This window comes from Marasmius oreades, chromosome 2 (genome assembly GCF_018924745.1).
Source record: "Marasmius oreades isolate 03SP1 chromosome 2, whole genome shotgun sequence".
In the NCBI taxonomy this organism is placed as follows: Eukaryota; Fungi; Basidiomycota; class Agaricomycetes; order Agaricales; family Marasmiaceae; genus Marasmius; species Marasmius oreades.
In genome coordinates, this window is record NC_057324.1 from 1,765,739 (window position 1) to 1,785,051 (window position 19,313).

General features: G+C 48.9%; 9 protein-coding genes across 10 annotated transcripts; 7 read left to right on the forward strand and 2 right to left on the reverse strand.

The window, feature by feature from the left end:
- Window positions 1-69: 69 nt before the first annotated feature.
- Window positions 70-603, forward strand: E1B28_004178 (uncharacterized protein; the record flags this gene model as incomplete). The annotated part of the gene is made up of 1 exon (XM_043148637.1): window positions 70-603. The coding sequence occupies one exon, from the start codon at window positions 70-72 to the stop codon at window positions 601-603; it is 534 nt and encodes a 177-aa protein (XP_043013237.1).
- A 1,317-nt stretch (window positions 604-1,920) lies between these two features.
- On the forward strand, window positions 1,921-2,604 carry E1B28_004179 (uncharacterized protein; the record flags this gene model as incomplete). The annotated part of the gene is made up of 1 exon (XM_043148638.1): window positions 1,921-2,604. One exon carries the CDS (start codon window positions 1,921-1,923, stop codon window positions 2,602-2,604), a length of 684 nt encoding a protein of 227 aa, XP_043013238.1.
- A 71-nt stretch (window positions 2,605-2,675) lies between these two features.
- On the forward strand, window positions 2,676-3,023 carry E1B28_004180 (uncharacterized protein; the record flags this gene model as incomplete). The annotated part of the gene is made up of 1 exon (XM_043148639.1): window positions 2,676-3,023. The coding sequence occupies one exon, from the start codon at window positions 2,676-2,678 to the stop codon at window positions 3,021-3,023; it is 348 nt and encodes a 115-aa protein (XP_043013239.1).
- Window positions 3,024-3,301: 278 nt separating this feature from the next.
- E1B28_004181 (uncharacterized protein) lies at window positions 3,302-3,514 on the forward strand (the record flags this gene model as incomplete). The annotated part of the gene is made up of 1 exon (XM_043148640.1): window positions 3,302-3,514. One exon carries the CDS (start codon window positions 3,302-3,304, stop codon window positions 3,512-3,514), a length of 213 nt encoding a protein of 70 aa, XP_043013240.1.
- A 705-nt stretch (window positions 3,515-4,219) lies between these two features.
- Window positions 4,220-5,919, forward strand: E1B28_004182 (uncharacterized protein). Of its 2 annotated transcripts, XM_043148641.1 has the most exons (4): window positions 4,220-4,800; window positions 4,853-5,274; window positions 5,348-5,634; window positions 5,695-5,919. In XM_043148641.1, the coding sequence occupies exons 1-4, from the start codon at window positions 4,274-4,276 to the stop codon at window positions 5,854-5,856; spliced, it is 1,398 nt and encodes a 465-aa protein (XP_043013241.1). In that variant the 5' UTR covers window positions 4,220-4,273; the 3' UTR covers window positions 5,857-5,919. The 2 variants fall into 2 exon arrangements, with proteins under 2 accessions (XP_043013241.1, XP_043013242.1); XM_043148642.1 differs by having other exon boundaries at window positions 4,853-5,634.
- Window positions 5,920-6,190: 271 nt separating this feature from the next.
- E1B28_004183 (uncharacterized protein) lies at window positions 6,191-9,820 on the forward strand (the record flags this gene model as incomplete). Its single annotated transcript, XM_043148643.1, has 4 exons — window positions 6,191-7,099; window positions 7,161-7,616; window positions 7,676-8,552; window positions 8,607-9,820. The coding sequence occupies 4 exons, from the start codon at window positions 6,191-6,193 to the stop codon at window positions 9,818-9,820; spliced, it is 3,456 nt and encodes a 1,151-aa protein (XP_043013243.1).
- A 252-nt stretch (window positions 9,821-10,072) lies between these two features.
- On the reverse strand, window positions 10,073-14,681 carry E1B28_004184 (uncharacterized protein; the record flags this gene model as incomplete). Its single annotated transcript, XM_043148644.1, has 13 exons — window positions 14,371-14,681; window positions 14,215-14,315; window positions 13,731-14,159; window positions 13,087-13,672; window positions 12,726-13,036; window positions 12,469-12,673; window positions 11,787-12,416; window positions 11,073-11,716; window positions 10,878-11,024; window positions 10,551-10,826; window positions 10,379-10,492; window positions 10,202-10,329; window positions 10,073-10,151 (listed from the first exon to the last, which is right to left on the reverse strand). Exons 1-13 carry the CDS (start codon window positions 14,522-14,524, stop codon window positions 10,073-10,075), a joined length of 3,804 nt encoding a protein of 1,267 aa, XP_043013244.1. The 5' UTR covers window positions 14,525-14,681.
- Window positions 14,682-14,912: 231 nt separating this feature from the next.
- Window positions 14,913-17,601, reverse strand: E1B28_004185 (uncharacterized protein). The gene is made up of 7 exons (XM_043148645.1): window positions 17,162-17,601; window positions 16,625-16,888; window positions 16,428-16,568; window positions 15,918-16,375; window positions 15,668-15,863; window positions 15,365-15,616; window positions 14,913-15,314 (listed from the first exon to the last, which is right to left on the reverse strand). The coding sequence occupies exons 1-7, from the start codon at window positions 17,459-17,461 to the stop codon at window positions 15,054-15,056; spliced, it is 1,872 nt and encodes a 623-aa protein (XP_043013245.1). The 5' UTR covers window positions 17,462-17,601; the 3' UTR covers window positions 14,913-15,053.
- Window positions 17,602-17,682: 81 nt separating this feature from the next.
- E1B28_004186 (uncharacterized protein) lies at window positions 17,683-19,294 on the forward strand. Its single transcript, XM_043148646.1, has 6 exons — window positions 17,683-17,884; window positions 17,937-17,951; window positions 18,011-18,117; window positions 18,179-18,290; window positions 18,351-18,766; window positions 18,819-19,294. Exons 1-6 carry the CDS (start codon window positions 17,723-17,725, stop codon window positions 19,189-19,191), a joined length of 1,185 nt encoding a protein of 394 aa, XP_043013246.1. The 5' UTR covers window positions 17,683-17,722; the 3' UTR covers window positions 19,192-19,294.
- The last annotated feature ends 19 nt before the right edge of the window (window positions 19,295-19,313 follow it).

Here is a 19,313-nt window from a genome sequence, read left to right on the forward strand (position 1 = left end):
AGACGGTGTCTACCATGATTCTCCTTTTCACTGTCAATTGTTCTTCTTGTCCTTCCACCACAGTAATCCATGTCTGAAAAGGCGCGAGCAAGTGCCTCAAAAGCGGCGGCGCCACGGGCATTGGTGACTATTATCATCTCCTCTCTTGCAGTTTCTGCGGCCATTATTGCGTATGGAGGGCTACCACTTTTTCGGGGAGAAACGCACGTTTTCCGTAATAACCATCTAGAGCAAGAAAGACTTCAGACGGTCCTCCAGCGATGTGAAACTCTTCGAATAAAGCCAGACGGTCTAATGCCCAATTTTACGGAGACACACACATCAAATCGTGTCCACCATCGAGAAATAGTCAAGTCTATCGTGATTTCAAATGCCACCATATTTACAGGTATCAAGGATGGGAATATCGTGAGAGGGGAAATATTGCTGGAAAACGGTGTAGTGCGGGCCATTGGACAACACGTTCCGCGAGATCTCGTTCAAGCTGGTCACGCATCGGTTGTGGATGCTCAAGGAGCGTGGGTTACGCCTGGTTTAGGTGTGTCTGTGTTCTTTGGCAATATCTTATCATTTAATTTGGGATCCCTCCACACTTCAAGTTAATATATATTCGCATGAAGGTGTCTTGAGTAGCCCGGTCACTCATAGTACGTGTTTCTTCGTCGAAAGCGACCGTGCTTATCGTCTACTTCGACAGGCGCGAACGAACTTGATTCACGGAAGGGGCCGATATTGCCGTACCTGAGAAGCATCGACGGTTTTCACACCTTTGACGAGCGAATACTGCGAGCTATCACGCATGGCGTTACTTCAGCACAAGTTGCTGTTGGGAAGGCAAATATAATTGGTGAGTTGGAGGGGATTTATGTTCACATCCTTGGAGTTGCCAAACGCGTATACAAAGGTGGCCAAGCGTTCGTAGTGAAACTTAGAAAGACATGGGAGGGATCCCCTTCTTCGTTGATTATTGAGGACGCGAACGGAGGTTTGGGATGGCGGTACTTGATGTTCGTGCTCTTCGGTATTGTCTCCATTCATACTAGGACTGACTTCACCGGCCAGACAATCCTGTAATGAGGCCACTCGACGGTACGGTAATCGCTTGGATGGGATGTGGTCCCTCCGTCAAGCCTATAGCGAAGCCAGGGAGATAATGAAACTCCAAGATTCGTTTTGTGCAACAGCCGAAAATGGAATGTTGGATTTGGATTTGAAACACTTCCCAGAGAGCCTCCAGTGGGAAATGCTCGTGGATGTGCTGAGAGGAAAGGTCAAGGTGGATTTTTCTTGTCTACGCCGACTTGAACACCACGTCTTATCTACTTCAGATTTCTAACATCTGCGGGGAAACGGTGGATCTGGATAACATGATTCGGGTGAGTTGCGAGTTGGGGCCGAATCACGATTGCTGATATTAAGGTGCATGATGCAAGCTCTCTGAAGAGTTTCACTTCAATATATCTACTTTTCTTCTCGCATCCGAAGCTTGGTTAGTCCCCGGGCTGATTAGCAAAGTGTAAGCGAAGCAAGGCCCTTGAATGCTTGTTTCGTTGGACTAATCCTATTCTTCTAGAACTCGAGGAGGAACCGCGATAGGTCTGCCTGGAAACAACTATGGGTGCGTGGAGTCTTTTGCTCATCGGGTGTGAGTTGTGGCAACCTAAACTCGAATCTCTAGCTATAGTCGAGAGACTTACCGGGGCTCACATTTTGCGCCCCGTATTCTGCACGATCATGGTGTGTCAGTGATGATGATGGTGGGTGCTTTCGCGCTGGAACTGCCACGATTCGTGAACGGTATTTTCCATATAGTCAGACGACATTCCGGGTGGTGGGCATACAATCGACGAAGCGCGAAAAGCCTACTACTTCGGACTACCAGAAAGTAAGGCCCTCGAGTCGGTGACTTCGATTCCCGCGATGTCGCTGGGATTATCCCACCGCATTGGGATGTTAAGAGATGGGTTGGATGCTGACATTGTGCTATGGGATTCGCATCCTCTCCATCCTGGCTCTTCCCCAATACAAGCTTGGATCGATGGTATACCACAGAGGTGGAGTCCAGACCTTAACAGGACTATTCAAGAACAGTTGAGAGGGGCAGTTTGGCAGATTGCACCTTCACAGCCAAACTTAGATGAAGAACGAGAGCAGGCCGCGAAACTCGAAGGTTTCGTACCCCCCTTTGCCAGAAATCAGACGGAGGGAAAAGTGATCTTCACCGATGTAAAGGAGGTGTGGAATAGAATACAGGGTGGAGATATTGAAAAGGCATATCCCACCACTGGGAATGATAGCCCTTCGGTCCCAGGGCTCGTTGTCGTCGAAAACGGAGTGATCGTTTGTGTCGGGGAGCCTGAGTTATGTTCGAGTGCTGCACGAGACCCTGACCATAGGATCAACCTTCATGGAGGATCTGTTTCGCCTGGTCTGATGACATTTGGCTCCCGGCTTGGCCTGCAGGAATTCATGGACGAGCCATCGACTGGTGATGGGTCGCTGTATAACGCGTTTGCGTTTGACACGCCCCGGGTTTTACACGATGTTGGCGGAATAGTACGAGCGGTGGACGGGCTGATGTTCAGTACTAGACATGCCATGTGAGCAAGCCACTCCAACATACTTCCCGGAACTAACCGAGAGTTTCTTGTTCGTCTCATAGAACGGCGTATCATATGGGAGTCACGGCCGCCACTTCATCCTTGACACATCCCCTCTATCCATCAACGTCCGAAAGTGACCGAACCGTTATATGGGGGCTTTCAACCACTTTCCGAACCGGTGGCTTACACGCTCTGGAACCCGGGGCTATTCTGCAAGAGGTTGCAGCTTTGCATATCAGGATAACTCGGCCTTCATCGGTTGGTGGCACCACCTACAGAGCAATTAGCGTGAGCGAACAACTCGCCGGCCTAAGAAGACTTCTCTATGGCTGGGAAAGTAGAGAAACCGATACTGGAAAGTGGTTTAGACGAGCAGCGGAGGTATGGCTGCCCCTCTCCACCCAAGACCTGTTCAGCTGATGGGACACTACAGGGTGTCATCCCACTGGTGATCGAAGTCCACAACGCAGATATTATGGCGTCCCTTATCGCAATGAAGGCTGACGTCGACGACAGAATCGGAGGCCAAATGCGCATGGTTTTCTCAGGTGCATCTGAGGCGTATCTGCTGGCCAAGGAACTCTGTACGTCTCAAGTGTTTGGTCTCTTTCGTTAGGAGGTCAAGAGTCTGACTGATCAGCAATAGATCAAGCTCGGGTAGGTGTCATTCTAACGAGGGTGAGACCCAGTTATACAGAATGGGAGGGGCGAAGAATGTAGGCCATTCAAATTACAGGAGTCTCATCAAGAACAAGAGAGCTGATCTAAATGATAGACTTCCTGGTCCACCATTAAGCAACGAAACTGCATTGGGTATCCTTCTGGAGCACGGGGTTGTTGTGGGCATCGGTGTCGAGCACCCACAGCTCGCTGCCAATACACCGTTCGACTTGCGAGAGGTGAGGGTTTGATTCACTTGTTTTCAGAGTATTCCGCAATTGAGAGAAGCCATCGATAGGTTGTGAGTGAATTGAGGGGGCAGATTAAGGAGCACGAGGCCTATGGGCTCGTGTCTAGGAATCTGGAACGATTGCTGGGCATACGAGGCATGGACGAAGAGAAGGCAGATTTGGTGGCGTATGACCATGGAAATATCTTTGAGCCTGGAAGCAAGGCAGTGGCGATAATAACGGCCTCACGGGGAGTAGTAGATCTATTTTGAGCAGACTCGCGACACGATATCTATACGACACTGAGCAGTGCCGCGCTGCTCCTGATGCCTCTGTTTCGAGCAGCTACATAACTTATCACGATACAGCTGAGACAGAACCCAGTAAATCTAAAATGAGTTTTCAGTTTCACACGTGGAGAGAGAAAAAGCTGAGAAACACCTAAAAAACGCAGCCCGGGATATAGAGCGTTCCTCGTGGGGTGTTCTGGAGGAAGCAAATATGGAACGCAGTAGAGCGGGAGTGACTGGAATACGGCTATTGGAGGCTGGAGGTTGTGGGGGGTGAGCTGGTGGATGGCCAGGTTTTGCCGTGGACGTCGTTGAAGCGGACGAAGACATGTGGCATAGTGGCTGTGATTGGCTGCCCGTCTCAATCAAGGCCAGACGCGTCGAGGTCCCTTTTCTCCTCATGCTTGTTACTCGTTGACGAATCGATTCTGTTTCCTTTCCTTGTATGTTCTAAGCCTTTTATCTGGTGACCGTTGCTCCAACTGATTCGATGAAGATAGTATTTCCTTATAATCATTCCTTTTTTGCGGTTCTGATGGTAGTGAGCCTTAGGGATGCCTCCTCTTTTTATGAAGACATGATCAGCGTAGTTGACCGGCTTCCCGTTCAAGAGGAATTTCGTCGTGTCCGCCATCTTTACCTTTCGAAACCTTCCTCGCCTCGTATCTCAGACGATGAACTTGCACGCGTCTTGGAGAACGTTCCTCACTTGGAAGCCATCGTTTTGTCCGGTGTCCCGGATGTGAGCGACAGGACTATCGTTGTGCTCGCGGAAAACGCGCTTAATCTCCAGGAAATCGATCTTTCTGGGTGCCATGCGGTGACCGACGTGGGTATCCTGGACTTGATTGCAAAATCCCTTCCGTTGCAGGGCATACGTCTTAACGGCGTTCCGCTACTGACGGATGCCTCCATTTCTGCGATAGCCAAATCCACGCCGCGGCTTATCGAACTAGAGCTGTCTGGCCTTCCTTTGCTTTCTCCAGTATCGATTCGAGACGTTTGGTCCTTTTCGAGGTGACGGATGTGTAATACCTGCTTATTTGAATCTCATCTTTCAAGAGTTTAGGAAACTCCGCGCACTCCGACTGGCCAATTGCCCTTTACTATCCGACAAAGCCTTTCCGTCGTCTCATTCCGACGGTATTGAACATCAAAAGGAGAAACCATTACCTCCCCGACCGGTGACATGGATGGAGCGACTACCTCCCCTCATACTCCGGCAATCTGCTGATAATCTTCGTGTGCTCGATCTCGCAAATTGTAAAATAACCGATGATGCTGTGCAAGGCATTGTTTCCCATGCTTCCAAGATCCAAAATTTAAACCTTTCGGGATGTTCACAGCTAACGGACAGAGCGCTCGTTAGCATTTGCGCCCTCGGGGGTCACCTTGACGTGTTGCTTTTGGCGCACGTTTCAAACATTACAGATCGAGCTATTGTGCAATGTGCTAGAGCATGTGCGAACCTGCGATGTTTGGACTTGGCTTGTGCGTCGCAACTTGTTATGATTCATTTTGGAAGAGCTTTTGAACTAACTACATACTCCTCCGGGTCCATGAGTTTGCCGCAACCTATCAGACATGTCGGTGTTTGAGTTGTCTGGACTACCCAGTCTCCGTAGACTAAGCCTCGTCCGAGTGCACAAGCTCACTGATGTCGCCGTATTTGCTCTCGCAGAGCATGCCACGGGGTTGGAACGCCTGTACATCTCCTATTGCGACCATATCTCACTGGAGGCCGTACATGTATTACTGAAGAATCTCAAGAGTCTGCAACATCTAGCAGCTACCGGTATACCTTCCTTGAGGCGGAAAGGTGTACACCGCTTTTCTGAACCAGCACCTGAAGTACGTCGTTCGTTCCTCACCACAACGAAGAACGGTATCGTTGAAGATCTTTATTTCTAGGATTGGGACGAAGACCAGAGGGCTGCGTTCCGTGTCTTCAATGGGAATAGTGTGGATGGATTGCGGAGATTCTTGGACAAAGAAGAGCAGCGACAGCGTGAAGCTGAAGCACGAAATATACCCTTCATAGCACGGTCGGACGATTCGCAAGACCTATACTAGATAGTTTAGACCTTTTTCTGCCACGATCACGCCGGTGCTCTTGTTAATACTACTACTACCGTCATATCACCGTCTTCGTACCATGGGCCTCTTCATCGGACGTTTCAGTGTTGTGTTGTGTTCGCTGAAGACCTGTCCGGGTATGGCCGTCTTGATCGAAAGGGGAGCCTCCTATCGTAGAGACAGCGTACAATTTCATTTCTTCTCATTTTACAAACCCATTCGTTAATGACGCAGCCCGCTCTTTATTCCAACCTTCACTCTCGACGTTGAGCCCAACAGCGAGCTCAGCTGCGTTCCACCGATGAACCTACGTGAACGCCGTTACTTGGAAATGTCCTCAAGGACGTCGCCCTCGACCACAAGAAGAAGCACAATCACTCTCCATCCTCAACCACCACCACCGCCCTCGCTCGAAGCCGTTGTTGTCAAGAAACTGACTCGTAATCCTTCCCGAAGATCCACTATATCTGGCTTTCTACCGCTTTCTCCAATAAGTGCTTCACCGATATGTACTCCAACAACTAGTACATCATCCCGCAATTTCAGCTTTTGTTCAGGTACACTCGATGGTCAAGGGCGTTCCGATTCGTTACAAAGCACGGAAAGCTTTGCTACAGCGCCTACTACGCCCTCAGATTCCTCTTTATTCGCTGCGCCTCCCCCCACGTGGATTTCGACACCACCAACACCACCACCAAAGGTCGTTAAGCGTTCGGTTACTTGCATGCCACGCCCTCTGGTATCTCCTGTCATCTCATCCGCCTCATTCCCTGCCTCCAGTTCACCGCATGCGAGGGCACATACCAGTCTTCTACTTCAGAGACGCGCCTCCACCTCATCCATACCTTCCAGAGCTAGGTCTGTCTCCGCAGACTCACCTGCTATGCACCCAACATCCTTTGGAAGCAAGCCAGAGTCAGTGACACCGATCCGCCCTTCAAAGCTCCACGACATGTCCCACAAATCAGACCCAGTTCCTATCGCTGGTCCGAGGCAATCAAAGTTCACACAAAATCAGCAGCCGAATATCATCATGGATCATTATGATCACGACTTTGAACTGGATAAGAAGTCGGATTGTGGGCACAGCGTAGAGAGTACTAGCTCAGGGGATTCCGGTAGGAAAAGGCTCTTGAGGGAGAAGGCAAAGGCGAAGGACTGTGATAGGAGATACCACGCTCTAATGGAGCTGCTATCGACCGAAGTCTCTTACTTGCAGGACCTAAGGGTTCTGGTCTCGGTGTGTTCGCAAGTCCGATATTCGATCTTCGTTTTACTTATTGTTACCCGGGATTTAACAGGTATATCTACGTAATGTCCCAACCTTGACCCGCAACTCGAGTACTGGGACATTTGGAAGAAATTCATCTCTCTCTGCACTCTCCCGGAATGGCTCTTATACCCAGCTCACGATTGGTATGAGCGGTCCTGGCTCCTTCGGTCTGGATTTTCACGGTCATGGCCTACAGCCCATGTCATCCATCCACTCGATAGCAAAAGACAAAGAGAAATCCCCTACTCGACATCTCTTCACGGACACGGAGGTAGAAATCCTCACACGAAATGCAGAAGACGTGCTAGAATTTCATGAGCGCTTTGTGGAAGAACTGCAGCTGTCAATGTCCAGTCTTGGGATACCCATGGATTTGGCTGGAAATGATAAGATTTCACAAGGTTCAGGTTCAGCAGGGTGTAGACCTGGAATTGATAACATGGACGCTGGTATTGCCATCATATCTACCAAGTTTGCAACCGAGGTAAAGCGGTCTCTAATAGTTGAAAATTTCATCTTTCAAACACCTTTCTATCATTACAGTCGTCTCGTTTCAACCTCTATCAGAAATTTTGCGCTGGACATCCAGAGGCCCTAGATATTTTACGGCGTGTTCAGCAGCTCTACCCTGTAGAGTGGGATCTATTTGAACAGCGTTGCGGCGACGCCGTAACAGAACAACGATATGTCCATGATCGCCCCAAATCCGCCCCTCACGAACGCGTTGACGTTAACGCATTGGCTACCGTTACTCCCAGAAAGCAGAGGCGTGCGTCTATTACGGCTATCGACCAAACCGTTTGGACCCTACGAGGACGCACCAGTGCCCCCAATGTCCAACATCCGAAAGACACACAGACGGATGCGACTAAAAGACCACGTCTCTTCTTCATGGACTACCTCATCAAACCAGTGCAGCGTATATGTAAATATCCCCTGTTACTCGATCAACTCAAGACCGGAAAATCACAATTTTCTTTTCCTGCTATGGGCCGGACCGATGTCAGTGTTGTTGTGGAGAGTGCTGCGTTGGCTATGAGACATGTGGCAGGCGAGGTCGATGAAGCACGAAGGAGGCAAGATGTTGCAGCGCGATCCTCGTTGATCATTTCTCGTACTTCTGTTGCTACAATATCCACCATATCCACCTCGATCTCGTCCCAGCCTCTTCAGGCCCTTACATCAAGTTTCCTATCCTCCCTTGGGACCTGCCTTTTTGCTGGGTCGCTGGATGTGATACATAATCGTTCTACGAAAATTTCCACAAATCTTACCAGCATCAACGTCAAATACCTCGGTGCCTTTCTATATGCGGGAGGATACTTGATATTAGTCAAAGTACTTAAAGGGAAAGTTTATGAGCCCAGACACTGGTTCAAATTATCCGACTTCCAGATATCAGATCCAGAAGAGATGGCAGGTAGGGTTTTCACAAGTTCTAGAACGTTTTCATGTCTGATGTCGATGCCTTCAGCTTGGTTACCCTGCTCTTTTCGACTCTCCCGCAAAGACCACGAGTTTGAGCTGGCGGCTGCTTGTCAGGCAGAGAAGATATCTTGGATGTCTATGATACGAGAATCTTTTACTTGTCCAATCCCCGCGTGGATAAATGAGCCATTACCTAGCCTTCAGCTGGATAGATATCATGGAATCGCTTATACTGCCCTTGAGGGACCACCCGAAGCCCTAAACATTCTTCCGACTATCCAATCAATGTCAGAACTTTCGAAAGACGACGAAAGCGAAAGTGCGCCTCTGATAACGCATGTACACGAAGGCTCTCCGACCAAACCCAAGACAATGCCCAGAAGTGGTGCGAACGACCACCCCCATCCCAGTCGACATTCATCCTCAGCTTCCGCCCGATCGATATTGTCCCCCAATGTTATCGATTCTGACACAATCATCATTCGTCGTTGCCTACCCACTGCGAGGGCGCAAGTCGACCTTGGACTTCAAGATGTCATTTCCGACCAGTGTCTCACAGCTCGCTCGTATGCGGCCGTACGCGAGGGAGGTCTGTTTCAAGCCCCCCACATCTCCCGTTCAGGCACTTCCCGATCAAGCAATTCTGCTCTTAGCATGAAGCTTAAAAAGCACGAGAGTGTCCGTGTGGACAGGCGTAGTCTTAATGATGATTCCAGCAAGGATATCAAGTCTAAGAAATCACTTTCCAGACCAAGTCGCAGGCGACCTAAAACCCTCAGTTTGACCTCCATAAGTTCAGAAGGAATTGATTCCCTGAATTCACACTATCATTATCAACCTTCGCCTCCATTCTCCCGTTATTCATTTAGCACGACCAACTCCAATCCAACCTCACGCGACAATAGTCCCGTCAACGACTTTCCGTCTTTTCAGACTCCTGCATCGAGTGCAAGCTTTGATACTTACAAACGAGCACATCGCCATTCTTTAGTTGGGAGTGTTCGTAGTCTCTTTCTCACAAAGTCGCCTGTAGGCGGTGAGACAAGTCCTTCTTCAGCAAAACACTCTTCTTCGAACATCTTGAGGCGCTGGGTAAAGGGTTCACATCGGCGTGCAAATACTGCTCCAGAGAGTTTAAGGATCGAACATTCGACCTCAAAAGAAACCTCGCAAAGTTCGCCTGTTTTACCCCAAATTCACATGCCTCAGTTACCCTCTGATTGCAGCCTCGAACGCCTCACTAGAACTGCCCATTCGTAGATATACCACCAGTTCAGATATTCCCATAGTCGATAGGCTAACAATTCATTTAGTTTATCTTTTGTTTCTCACTGATGATAGGAATTGGGTTTATAATGATCGTAATGATACAATTACAGCATGACAATAATGAGATATATAGATTGACACGATACATATGCAATATACAGCAAGTCCACCATAAATGCAAATCTAATAAGAAGCGAAAAACAGTGAATAAAGCGGATAAAAGTACAGTCTATATCCATAGCACTAGGAGGATATTTTGCAGTTTTCCTGCCGGCATTCCTCTAGTTGTAGCTCCAATTCAGCGAGCCGCCTCCTCAGGGCCCTGTTACAAGCGTTAGCTGTGTGACACGGTAATAAACATTGGTCACATACGAATTTTCCATGGATAAGTGGTTCCTGGATGCTTTTGTATCTCGTAAATCGTTTGTCAACGCAAGCCACGCCTCGTCGTCAGGGAGATTTGCGTCATTATACATGCCATCCAGTTCTTCATTGAACGCCTGAGGGAGTGTTGGATTGTGACGTGCGTAAAACTCGCCAAAGACGCACCTCGTACATAATCTCCTTCTCCTTTGTTGTTTCTTCTAGCAAGCTTTTCATTACCTCCAGCTGCCTTCTAACGTTTTGAAGTTCAACATTCTTCTTTTCAAGATCAGTCGTTCGCTAGCATGAAGACATGAGATAAATTGTCAACGTATTTGAGATCACAGACGAGGATCACCTCCTTCAGCTGATGCGACACTTCCTTCGCGGAACTGTGAAGAGTCTCAAGTGTTGTGAGTGCTCTGACCAAATGTGCATCTGCATCTGTTGCCAGCGTTCCAAAGTTAGCAAAAGGTGTGAAAGCAGGTCCTGCTGCTGGAGAATCAATTGAACTATGAGAGCAAAGTGGCGTCCCTAGAACACTGCCGGGAGGACGGCTACGAGGTGTTAGTTCACCATTTCGTTGTCCTATAAGTTGGCGCATTTCATCCAGACGAGCTTGAGCGGCCTTCGTCTATTTGAATAATTAGAACTCATAGAAGGGGAGGAAGTGTGAGCACGCTACCATCGGAGTCGCAGGTGCCCTCTGAGGCGTCCGCAATCCTTTCACCGGAGAGGACGGTCTGGATATTGGTTCCACGTCTTTGATGATGGCTCCTTGTCTCTCGATCTCGACCTTCAAGCGTTTGACAGCACGATGTCCAGATTCGACCTACCGGTTTGTGGTTACAAAGGGAATGACCGAAACACGAGAACTCACGTCTTCTTTCGTAGTCTGAGCTAGATGCAAAATATTCTCCACTTCGCCCAATACCTGTGTTGTAGGAACGGATGACATGCTGGCAATCTTAGCAAGCTTGATCTGCGGGGAGACTCGTCGTGGAGAGTTTCTCTTCGTAGGCATACGCGATAGAGAAGTGCGGCCAGATCTCCTTGGAACTGGGGACTCCCCAGCCCAAGCGCCACTGCGAACAGACGTTTTCTTTTTGATGGACAAAGGTTCAACGGAAGTGGGTGGAGCAGGAGCAATTCCATGTGTATTTCCTCTTGGTGTCTCACTATGTTCGGGAGGAAGGAACGTCTGCCTTTTACTACGCGGGATACCCGTCAGTCGCGAGGATGCAAGAGGGGTTTGGGGTAAATCGCCGTCAATAGCTCTGAAGACCTCGTCATCCATTGAAGGTAATCCGAGAGGCGACGGCGGACGTGGACTACGTGACGGGGGGAGTGGAGATGGGCTCCGAGGGCCCAGAGGGCGTCGATCCGCAGACGATCCACGAGATAATGAGCGTGACATACGGGAAGAGGGAGATTGCAAACAATCTCCAGTGATCGTGCATTGGCTGCTCGAGTCCTGAGTCGTTGAGGCTCTTGATGTCGGCCTTACTGGAGGCGGGGGATCCTCTGCATGAAATGCACGCGCAGCTCAATTAACTATGGCGGTAGGACAAGAAGGGAATAAACATAAACGTACCTTCGTAAATCGGGGCACCTTCTGGCAGTTGCGAAAACGTCGGCGTTTGTCTTTCATTCTGACTCTTACTATTCCGGCGAGCTAGCTCCAGTTGAAGGGCGAGATGACGATCAGAGGTGTTTAACTCCGGAGCTTCCTCGAACACGTCCTCGTCGTGGGCATCACTCCCACCTTCCCTGGATGCCGACCGCGATCTGCCGATGGAACGAGTAACGCTTTGAATGAAGGATCCCTCCGCATCGGATAACGGTTCAGGTGAGCGTCCTCTTTCCCTTTGCTTACGCTTCCTTGATGACGGCGTGGAGAAAAAGGACGCATCATCGTCTGCTTCAGATACTGTCGTTGCAGCCGTAGCCGTGGAGTTTGAACGATGCGAAAATTTGAAGCTACTGTCCGCTGTGCTTGCGGTATGTGTATACATAGAGGATCGACTTGTAGTAGACTTTGTACGTCGATGGCTGTTAATGGAACCGGAAAAGAAATCTCCCATTGAGGTGCCTGGCCTTGAGGATGGAAAGAACGTCCTAGAGATCGCATCTAAGCCGAAGATAGAAGCCTTAGTTTTAGCAGTTGGAGTGGGCGGGCGCGAGTTTTTTCCCGTTCGGAATTGAAACAATCCAAACTGGTGAACTGAGGGCGAAGAATAAGCCAGCATACAAACAGGGTAGAGAAATCAACAAACTTGTGAGAACAACTCGAGAGGGCACCCGAGTAGTTTGGACTATGTCCTCTTCCCCTGGGTCTGAAGGATCACTGGAGTTAACTTTATACCGACATACACCTCCTGCGAGCGGTTGCAAGCGAATCACGACGAAAGGAGGCAAACCCACGCCAAACGGGATTGAGTCGGCAGTGCCATTATCATCGACATGGACCACAATCTTTGTCTGTCCTTATGGAGTTGAGAGATAATGTGAAGATTAATGAAGAGAACTGCACCTTCTTGGGTTCTTGCAGAAAAGCAGTTCTCTGGTAGACATTGTAGTAAGTCCTTGCTATTGTGGTCTTGCCTCCTTTAGACTCGACTTCAACCTCTTCCGCACGGAGAACTACAGATTGCCCAGCACGGGCTCTGTAGTTTGCTTGCACTTTCCATAGGCTTTCCAGAAAACGGTGCTTGTCTACACTTGTCCCCTTTGGATCAAGGTTTGGTGGAGAAGGCGGATGAACGACCGAAAGAGCCCTGAACGGTCGACCAGACCATCTGTCACCCATATCCTGTGGTGGATTTTCAAGATACAAATGGATATCTGGGGGTTGTGAGCAGTGAACCAAACTTGAATGAAGAAGGAACACAAACCGGCTCCCTCGACATCGGTAGCTACCACGTCAGTTACGTCAAACACCCCTTTACAAACCATTCCACTTTTCTTTCTTCCGTTTGGAATCATTCCCGCCTTTGAAACTTTGTCCGGGTTATCCAACCCTGCAAGGACCCGTCCTCCCTTTTCACCATTCCCAGGTCGTTTGACCAAAAGAAGTTTGTCATCGAAGAGGAAGAGGGTACAATGCAACGAACTCAGGCCCGAGCTGGCCGCGGATGCTGTGGAAGGTATAAGTGCATCGGCAGGCACCTCTTCGACGTCGATGCAATCAATGAATCTTCGTGAGTTGGAGAACAAGTCCGGAGGGAACCCTTCGATATTTGCTATAAGGCAGTAAAAAATCGACGCGCGCTGAGTTTGCTCATCAGTCTCTGCGAGAGCAATCTTGCCAGCAATTTCATCGGCCTCCATAACCTTAGCCCTTTGGGGATCATCGGATGCCATATGTTTCATCATCAACCGAAAGAGTAGCGTATACCGGGGTATACGCTGAACAGGATCCATCAGGAGTTCCCTTAATCCAATTCGGTTTTTCATATCGGCAGATTGATACTTGATGCGCTGCTCTTCCACAGTTTTTAGTGACTATACAATCCATGCCAACGGCTTAGCCACGCACGTCAATATAAGCCGCAAAGGACGACCTCTTAGAAACTTCCCGTTCGAATATCACCTGTGCCTCTTCTCTCTTCACATAATACTGTTTGTACTGCTCAAAGCCACGCAGTTCTTTGAAATGCCGTAGAGCAACGTCACCAATCCCTCCTACTGTTTTAGGGCCATTCGGAGCGACCATCTTCTCCAAATCCGTCAGGAAGGCTTCATTGACTGGAAGCAGATTGTCGATATTTCCAAAAAGCGTTGTGGCTTCGTACTTAGGGAGTATAGCGGTGCTTTTGCTGCGAGCAAAATTTCGTAGTGGGTCTGCGTAATCTTTCTTGAGAATTTGTAAGCGTCGTACATAGGACCGTTCAGTGGCGACTAGTTCATTGATAGCTGAGGAAAGTGCTGAAGAGTCAGTGAGTGCCCTTTTCCGAGTGGTTGGTCGCTGCTGACCAAGTCGAAATGAGTCCATGCCTTATGGAAGAAAGGAAACCTCTCACAGCATGCGTCTGATTACCGTTCGAGGCCGAGGAAAGCATGCCACTGTCACATTCTGACCCTTCTAAGACGTCTCCAAGAGATAAAACCAGCTCTTGAATTTCTGTTTGGGTATGTGCGGTGAGGAAGTTACTTCGGCCGCTAGGAAATGGACGTACCGTCCGGAAGCCTTCGCCCATTCTCAGAACCCTCCACAACAACTCCACAGAAAAAAATGCGTTTCGTAGAGCTTGAACTGGGATCTGAACGATGTCTGATATCCTCCGTGCTAGGGAGAGGCAATAGTTTACGCGGTGAGGTGCTAAGAGCCATACCCAGCAAGTAAAAGGGAGTGCAACGAAGAGAGCGGAAGAAAAGTCAAGAGGTTAGTAGTTATCTGGAGGCATCCAGAGCGGTGGGTTCAATGATTCAACCTGGAGGAACGCGGTCACGGGAACCCACGTGCCCGTCACGCGATGCGTACTGAAAGCTTCTGCCAGTGTCAGTGCAAAGAACTGAAGATGTCAAGAAAGAATCGGAAAGGCTACGTACAAGAGCAGTAACAACGCCTTGAGAGGAACAGATTGTGGCAGTAACTCGAATTGTACTGGTAGAACCCTCCGTCCACAAATGCAAAACTTGAGAAGACGAGTAAATACTCAGCACCTTGACAAATTTAAAGGCCGTGATTGGCAATTGCTGAGATGCAGCTCAATAAAACGTCGACAAAAGGTCTATAATTTGGGTACACGTTACAAATACACAACAATGAAGTATGCTAGATGCTGACGAGGACCATGCATGCAATCAAACTGAAAACCGGAATAAGAAACAATAAATCAAATGTAGTCAGATAGATGGTTCATGACGATGCTGGCGCGAGTGCGATCTTTTTCAGTTGAGGTGTACCTTCAGGTTCACTTAACAATGAATTCTCGTCGTCGACCTTACGCTTAATCCCGTTGAGCTTTGCATCAGACGATGAGATGCCCCTGGGAGGAGTTTGTTGTTTGGGATGGGATACTCTTTCAGGTGTACCAGAACGACTGCGACTTGCTACATCCGTTCGCAATCGTGCAACTAAAGTACTGGAGACCTCCGCATGACACGTTGCATGATATATCTAAAGAACATTGAGCCACCAAAGAAAATGAGTGGAAAGATATCACATACCCGATCGTCTTTCCTGATTGCGTTCTTCCAGACCCATTCTTCATCGTCCTCTACAAACTCGGAATTAAGAATCTCCTTGCAAACCGGACACGATATGGTAGTCGCTTCGCCTCCTGGAGGTACGACAACAAACTGTGATCGCAACTCGGCTTCTCGCTTCGACGTCTCGGCTACTGCTGCTGCTTTGGAATTGAGAGGTCGGAAATCAGCCCGACCTTTGCCTTTGACATCAGAAACATCATGAATCCAATCCTGAAAGAAAAGAATTAGTGCTGTACAGCTATAAACGGAGGAGGTACATACATCAGCCCCGATAAACCAACTCCGGCTATGGCCTCTTCCGATATTTTGAGTAGCTTTGAGGTTTTGCCTAAAATGCATATCCAAGTGGTCTTCCAGCTCTTTTTTGCCTGTCGCCGTATCAAAGAATCGTATACCACATTGTTTACACTGGAGCGCTAGCTTATCGTATAGCAAAGACTGAATGGCTGGCCGAGAGCTGCAGAGAGGGGGCTTATGAGACGAAGAATGGAGGGTATAGATGATTACATACCGTGTCAGCCCAACCGTACTTAGCTGCACTTCATGGTTAAATATAGCTGTTCGATATGACCTTGAGGCTTCTCGCTCGACGTCGACCGATGAGCTCGATGCTTGTTCGGTCACGGTAGACCCTGCCCCGACGGGAGTACCATTAACGGATACAACGCCGGATTTCATTAGAGACGAAAGGAGGTCGGCGAACCCAGCAGCGGGAGCTGCGGTTGGTAGGGAAAGATGAGAAATACTTGACGTGGGTTCCACCTTTGGCGTTGTTACTATTGATTGAGTAGGCGGCACTAGGGCGGCGGAACTCGGGAAAGGTGCCGGCGGGGTCCATGAAGGAGGTACAGCTACAGGCGGAGGCGGAGGGGGGGAAGGTTGTGTAACAGTTCGCATGAGCGATCGTAACTGGCCGAGTATTTGATGTAATTCTTCTTGAGAAACGCCAGCCTCAACAAGTCTTCTCAGCTATAGGATATTGTTCAGAACGCTGTTAATCTAAGAGAGGTAAACCACGTACCTGTTGTAGCACAGCGACATGATGCTGGGCGATCGAGTCAGCAGAGTTGGCCTGTAAAGCACGCTCCTTCTGTCCTAATGTAAACTCTAATTCGCTCAAGACTTGTGCCTTGGTTACTTGTGCGGTGGAATTGAAACGCGTCTGTTAAGATTGAAGGCGGATTAGAGAATGATTCCCGATAAAGAAACGACACGCACATTATTTGAGCCATCTCCCCATATACTTCGTTCGATAGAGACTTGAGGAGGAACCCCGAATAGTTCTTTGCCAGCGGGTGACCCTGTTCGCCAAGTAAGAACCAGTTCAATCATCTTGCTGCGTGTCGGTTCGTCAACTTGTTGGTAAGTCTCGATGAACAAAGGTATAACGAAGCTTGCAAAATGACGAGCATAGGGTTCATATATATTCTTGCTGACCATATCCAGTAAATAGAATGCGGGCAGTTTCATCCAAGGAGGTACCTGACGAGACGACCAAGTCAGCAAAAGAGGACCAAACACATCAAAACATATAGATGGAACAACCGGATCTAAGCCGATTTTTATCGCCATGCCGGCAGGTCGAACATTCGCCCCGGTCGTGGACCACGTCGACCAAGAGGTTGTGCTCACGATACACTAGTACAGTGCTACTACATACAAATCCGAACAAATATTCATAGTTTGACATGTAATGTATCGAGATGGTGGCATGACGAGAAGGGAGAGATGAAATGGCGATAACGAGTCACTCACCCTGCGTATGTGGGCCTCCAAACACTGGGCTATTATCTCTGCAAACCGCACGTAGTCATGAGCAAACATGGAGAGACTCTGAATGATAGGGCGAGAGTTAACGGTCAGCTCTGATAGGCGTTGAGAGAAATCCCTGCGAAGTGTGGCAGGATCAACATAGTAAACGGGAGGTGGAGGAACCGGTGGTGGATAGTGGAAGTTGTGAAAGTTGTTTGGGGCTGGCTGCTGAGCATACGATGAGGATGCACCGTACGGCTGCTGATTGTAGTAGGGCTGAGGAGGCTGAGGATAGAGAGACATAGAAAGTTGCTGTGGCTCTAAACTCAAGAGGGTCTCCGCGAAAGAAAGAAATAAAAAAGCTGGAATAAAACTTTCACGCTCGTTCACTCTATATAGAGGACGACAAACAGCGACGACCTGACGATGGTGGTGGTTCGTTGTGAAAAGGTGACAAATATATGCAAGCAAATGCCCGACATGTTATAATCCGGGTCCGTTGATTCCCACGGCCCCACCGCTCGATTGCCAATATCCGATTGGTGAACTATACAACACGCCATCATGGCCGATGATACTGGCCAGGATATTCTTCTCCTCATTTTTATCCATGGATTCAAAGGAGACGACAATACTTTCGCACAATTTCCACAGCGTCTAACAAACATTTTGCTCGACTCTTTACCGGACTTTAAGGTCGAGTCACTCATGTTTCCTGTTTATGAGGTGATTCATCCACTTTCATGACTCGTTTTCATGTCTGACGGCCCGCAGCTAGACCCGAGGCGAACTGGTATTGTGGTCCTTTTTCGACGAATCGTTCGTTTTGTCTCAAAGGTATATTGTTTGCAGAATGAAGCAGTGGCACGCTTTGCAGATTGGCTGGCGACACTCACGGTTCAAAAGGAGGCCCAACATGGCGGAGCAGGTAAGGCGAAGATCGTACTGTGCGGACACAGGTACGCAATGCTTCTGGCTGCTACTGCCCAAGCTCATGAACTCACTATGTATGTCGACCAGCATGGGGGGATTACTTGCGGCAGACGCCGTTCTAGAGTTTGTTAATTCCAGGCCCGATGTCAACGCACCAATATGGCCTAACATCATCGCTTGCATAGCATTCGATACGCCAGTCAGCATTCTTCCTGACCTCTACTTTGGAGAACTGGCACTGACTTGACAGGCGCAATAGTATTTTGGCCTCCACCCTTACGTTTTCAAGAACAGTGCCACAAAAGCTGCACAATACGCAGAAGCGGCGAAAACGGTCGGTACAGCGCTGTTTGGCTCATTAGCCGGTTTCGGTGCCAGCAAGGCCGCCTCAGGATCTTCGCCGTCTACTCCGCCAGCAGGTTTACTTACAGCTCCTTCACAAGATCAATCGGGCTGGGGTAAATGGGCCCCAGCTGCGTACGCTGTTGGAGGTGCACTGTTTGCAGGTGCTGCCGCTGGTGGGGCATATCACAAGCGTGCAGAACTTGGACTCGGCTACACTTGGGCTACCGATCACCTGAAGTATGTTGGCAACCTATGGGACGAGGATGTTTCCAAGAAACGTGTTGACTCGATGATTGAGGTAGATGAGACAGCAGGCATCCTTTTCCGAACGTGAGTCTTGTATGCTACTTAATGACGGAGACTTGTTTGACTCCCTCCACAGATTTTACACTTTTCTCCCCGCCGTTCCGCTCGTTCACAACCTCGATCGTACATTTATCATAATTCCTAAAGGAAATCCTAAAATACAGTCCCGCTTCTTGCGTGCAGAGAACAACACCGCTTCCGATGAAATACAGGCTCACACCGGCATGTTCGCTGCGAATACTAATGACGGTTATTACAAACTAGGACTGGAGACGGCGAGGCTTATCCAAGAATCCATCGCTTCGAGACAGCATCCTCTCAACAGGAAACAAGATTCTGATTCTACGCTCAGTCCCGTGGTTGACGATCAAGAACCAAAGAAAGACGAGACCTCAAATCTCGCCAAACTTCCATCGGACCCGCTCGTCGACCACAACCCCTGGAAGTAAGGTGAAAGGGCGAAGGTGTATACCATGTTGTTCCTATCTGTAACTGATATCTGATATACATATACAACGTGGCTGGGTGTTTTAATAACTACTGTTCCCTGTCAGCATCTAAGAAACAGAAG

Coding starts and splice junctions, on each gene's coding strand:
- E1B28_004182 (XM_043148641.1), top strand. CDS start 4,274: ATGAAGATAGTATTTCCTTATAATCATTCCTTTTTTGCGGTTCTGATG. Junction 4,801..4,852: donor GACGTTTGGTCCTTTTCGAG/GTGACGGATGTG, acceptor TCAAGAGTTTAG/GAAACTCCGCGCACTCCGAC. Junction 5,275..5,347: donor GCGATGTTTGGACTTGGCTT/GTGCGTCGCAAC, acceptor CGGGTCCATGAG/TTTGCCGCAACCTATCAGAC.
- E1B28_004186 (XM_043148646.1), top strand. CDS start 17,723: ATGGCCGATGATACTGGCCAGGATATTCTTCTCCTCATTTTTATCCAT. Junction 18,118..18,178: donor ATCGTACTGTGCGGACACAG/GTACGCAATGCT, acceptor TATGTCGACCAG/CATGGGGGGATTACTTGCGG. Junction 18,767..18,818: donor GCAGGCATCCTTTTCCGAAC/GTGAGTCTTGTA, acceptor CTCCCTCCACAG/ATTTTACACTTTTCTCCCCG.
- E1B28_004185 (XM_043148645.1), bottom strand. CDS start 17,461: ATGTCTCTCTATCCTCAGCCTCCTCAGCCCTACTACAATCAGCAGCCG. Junction 15,864..15,917: donor AGTACGGTTGGGCTGACACG/GTATGTAATCAT, acceptor CCCTCTCTGCAG/CTCTCGGCCAGCCATTCAGT. Junction 15,315..15,364: donor CAATCAGGAAAGACGATCGG/GTATGTGATATC, acceptor AATGTTCTTTAG/ATATATCATGCAACGTGTCA.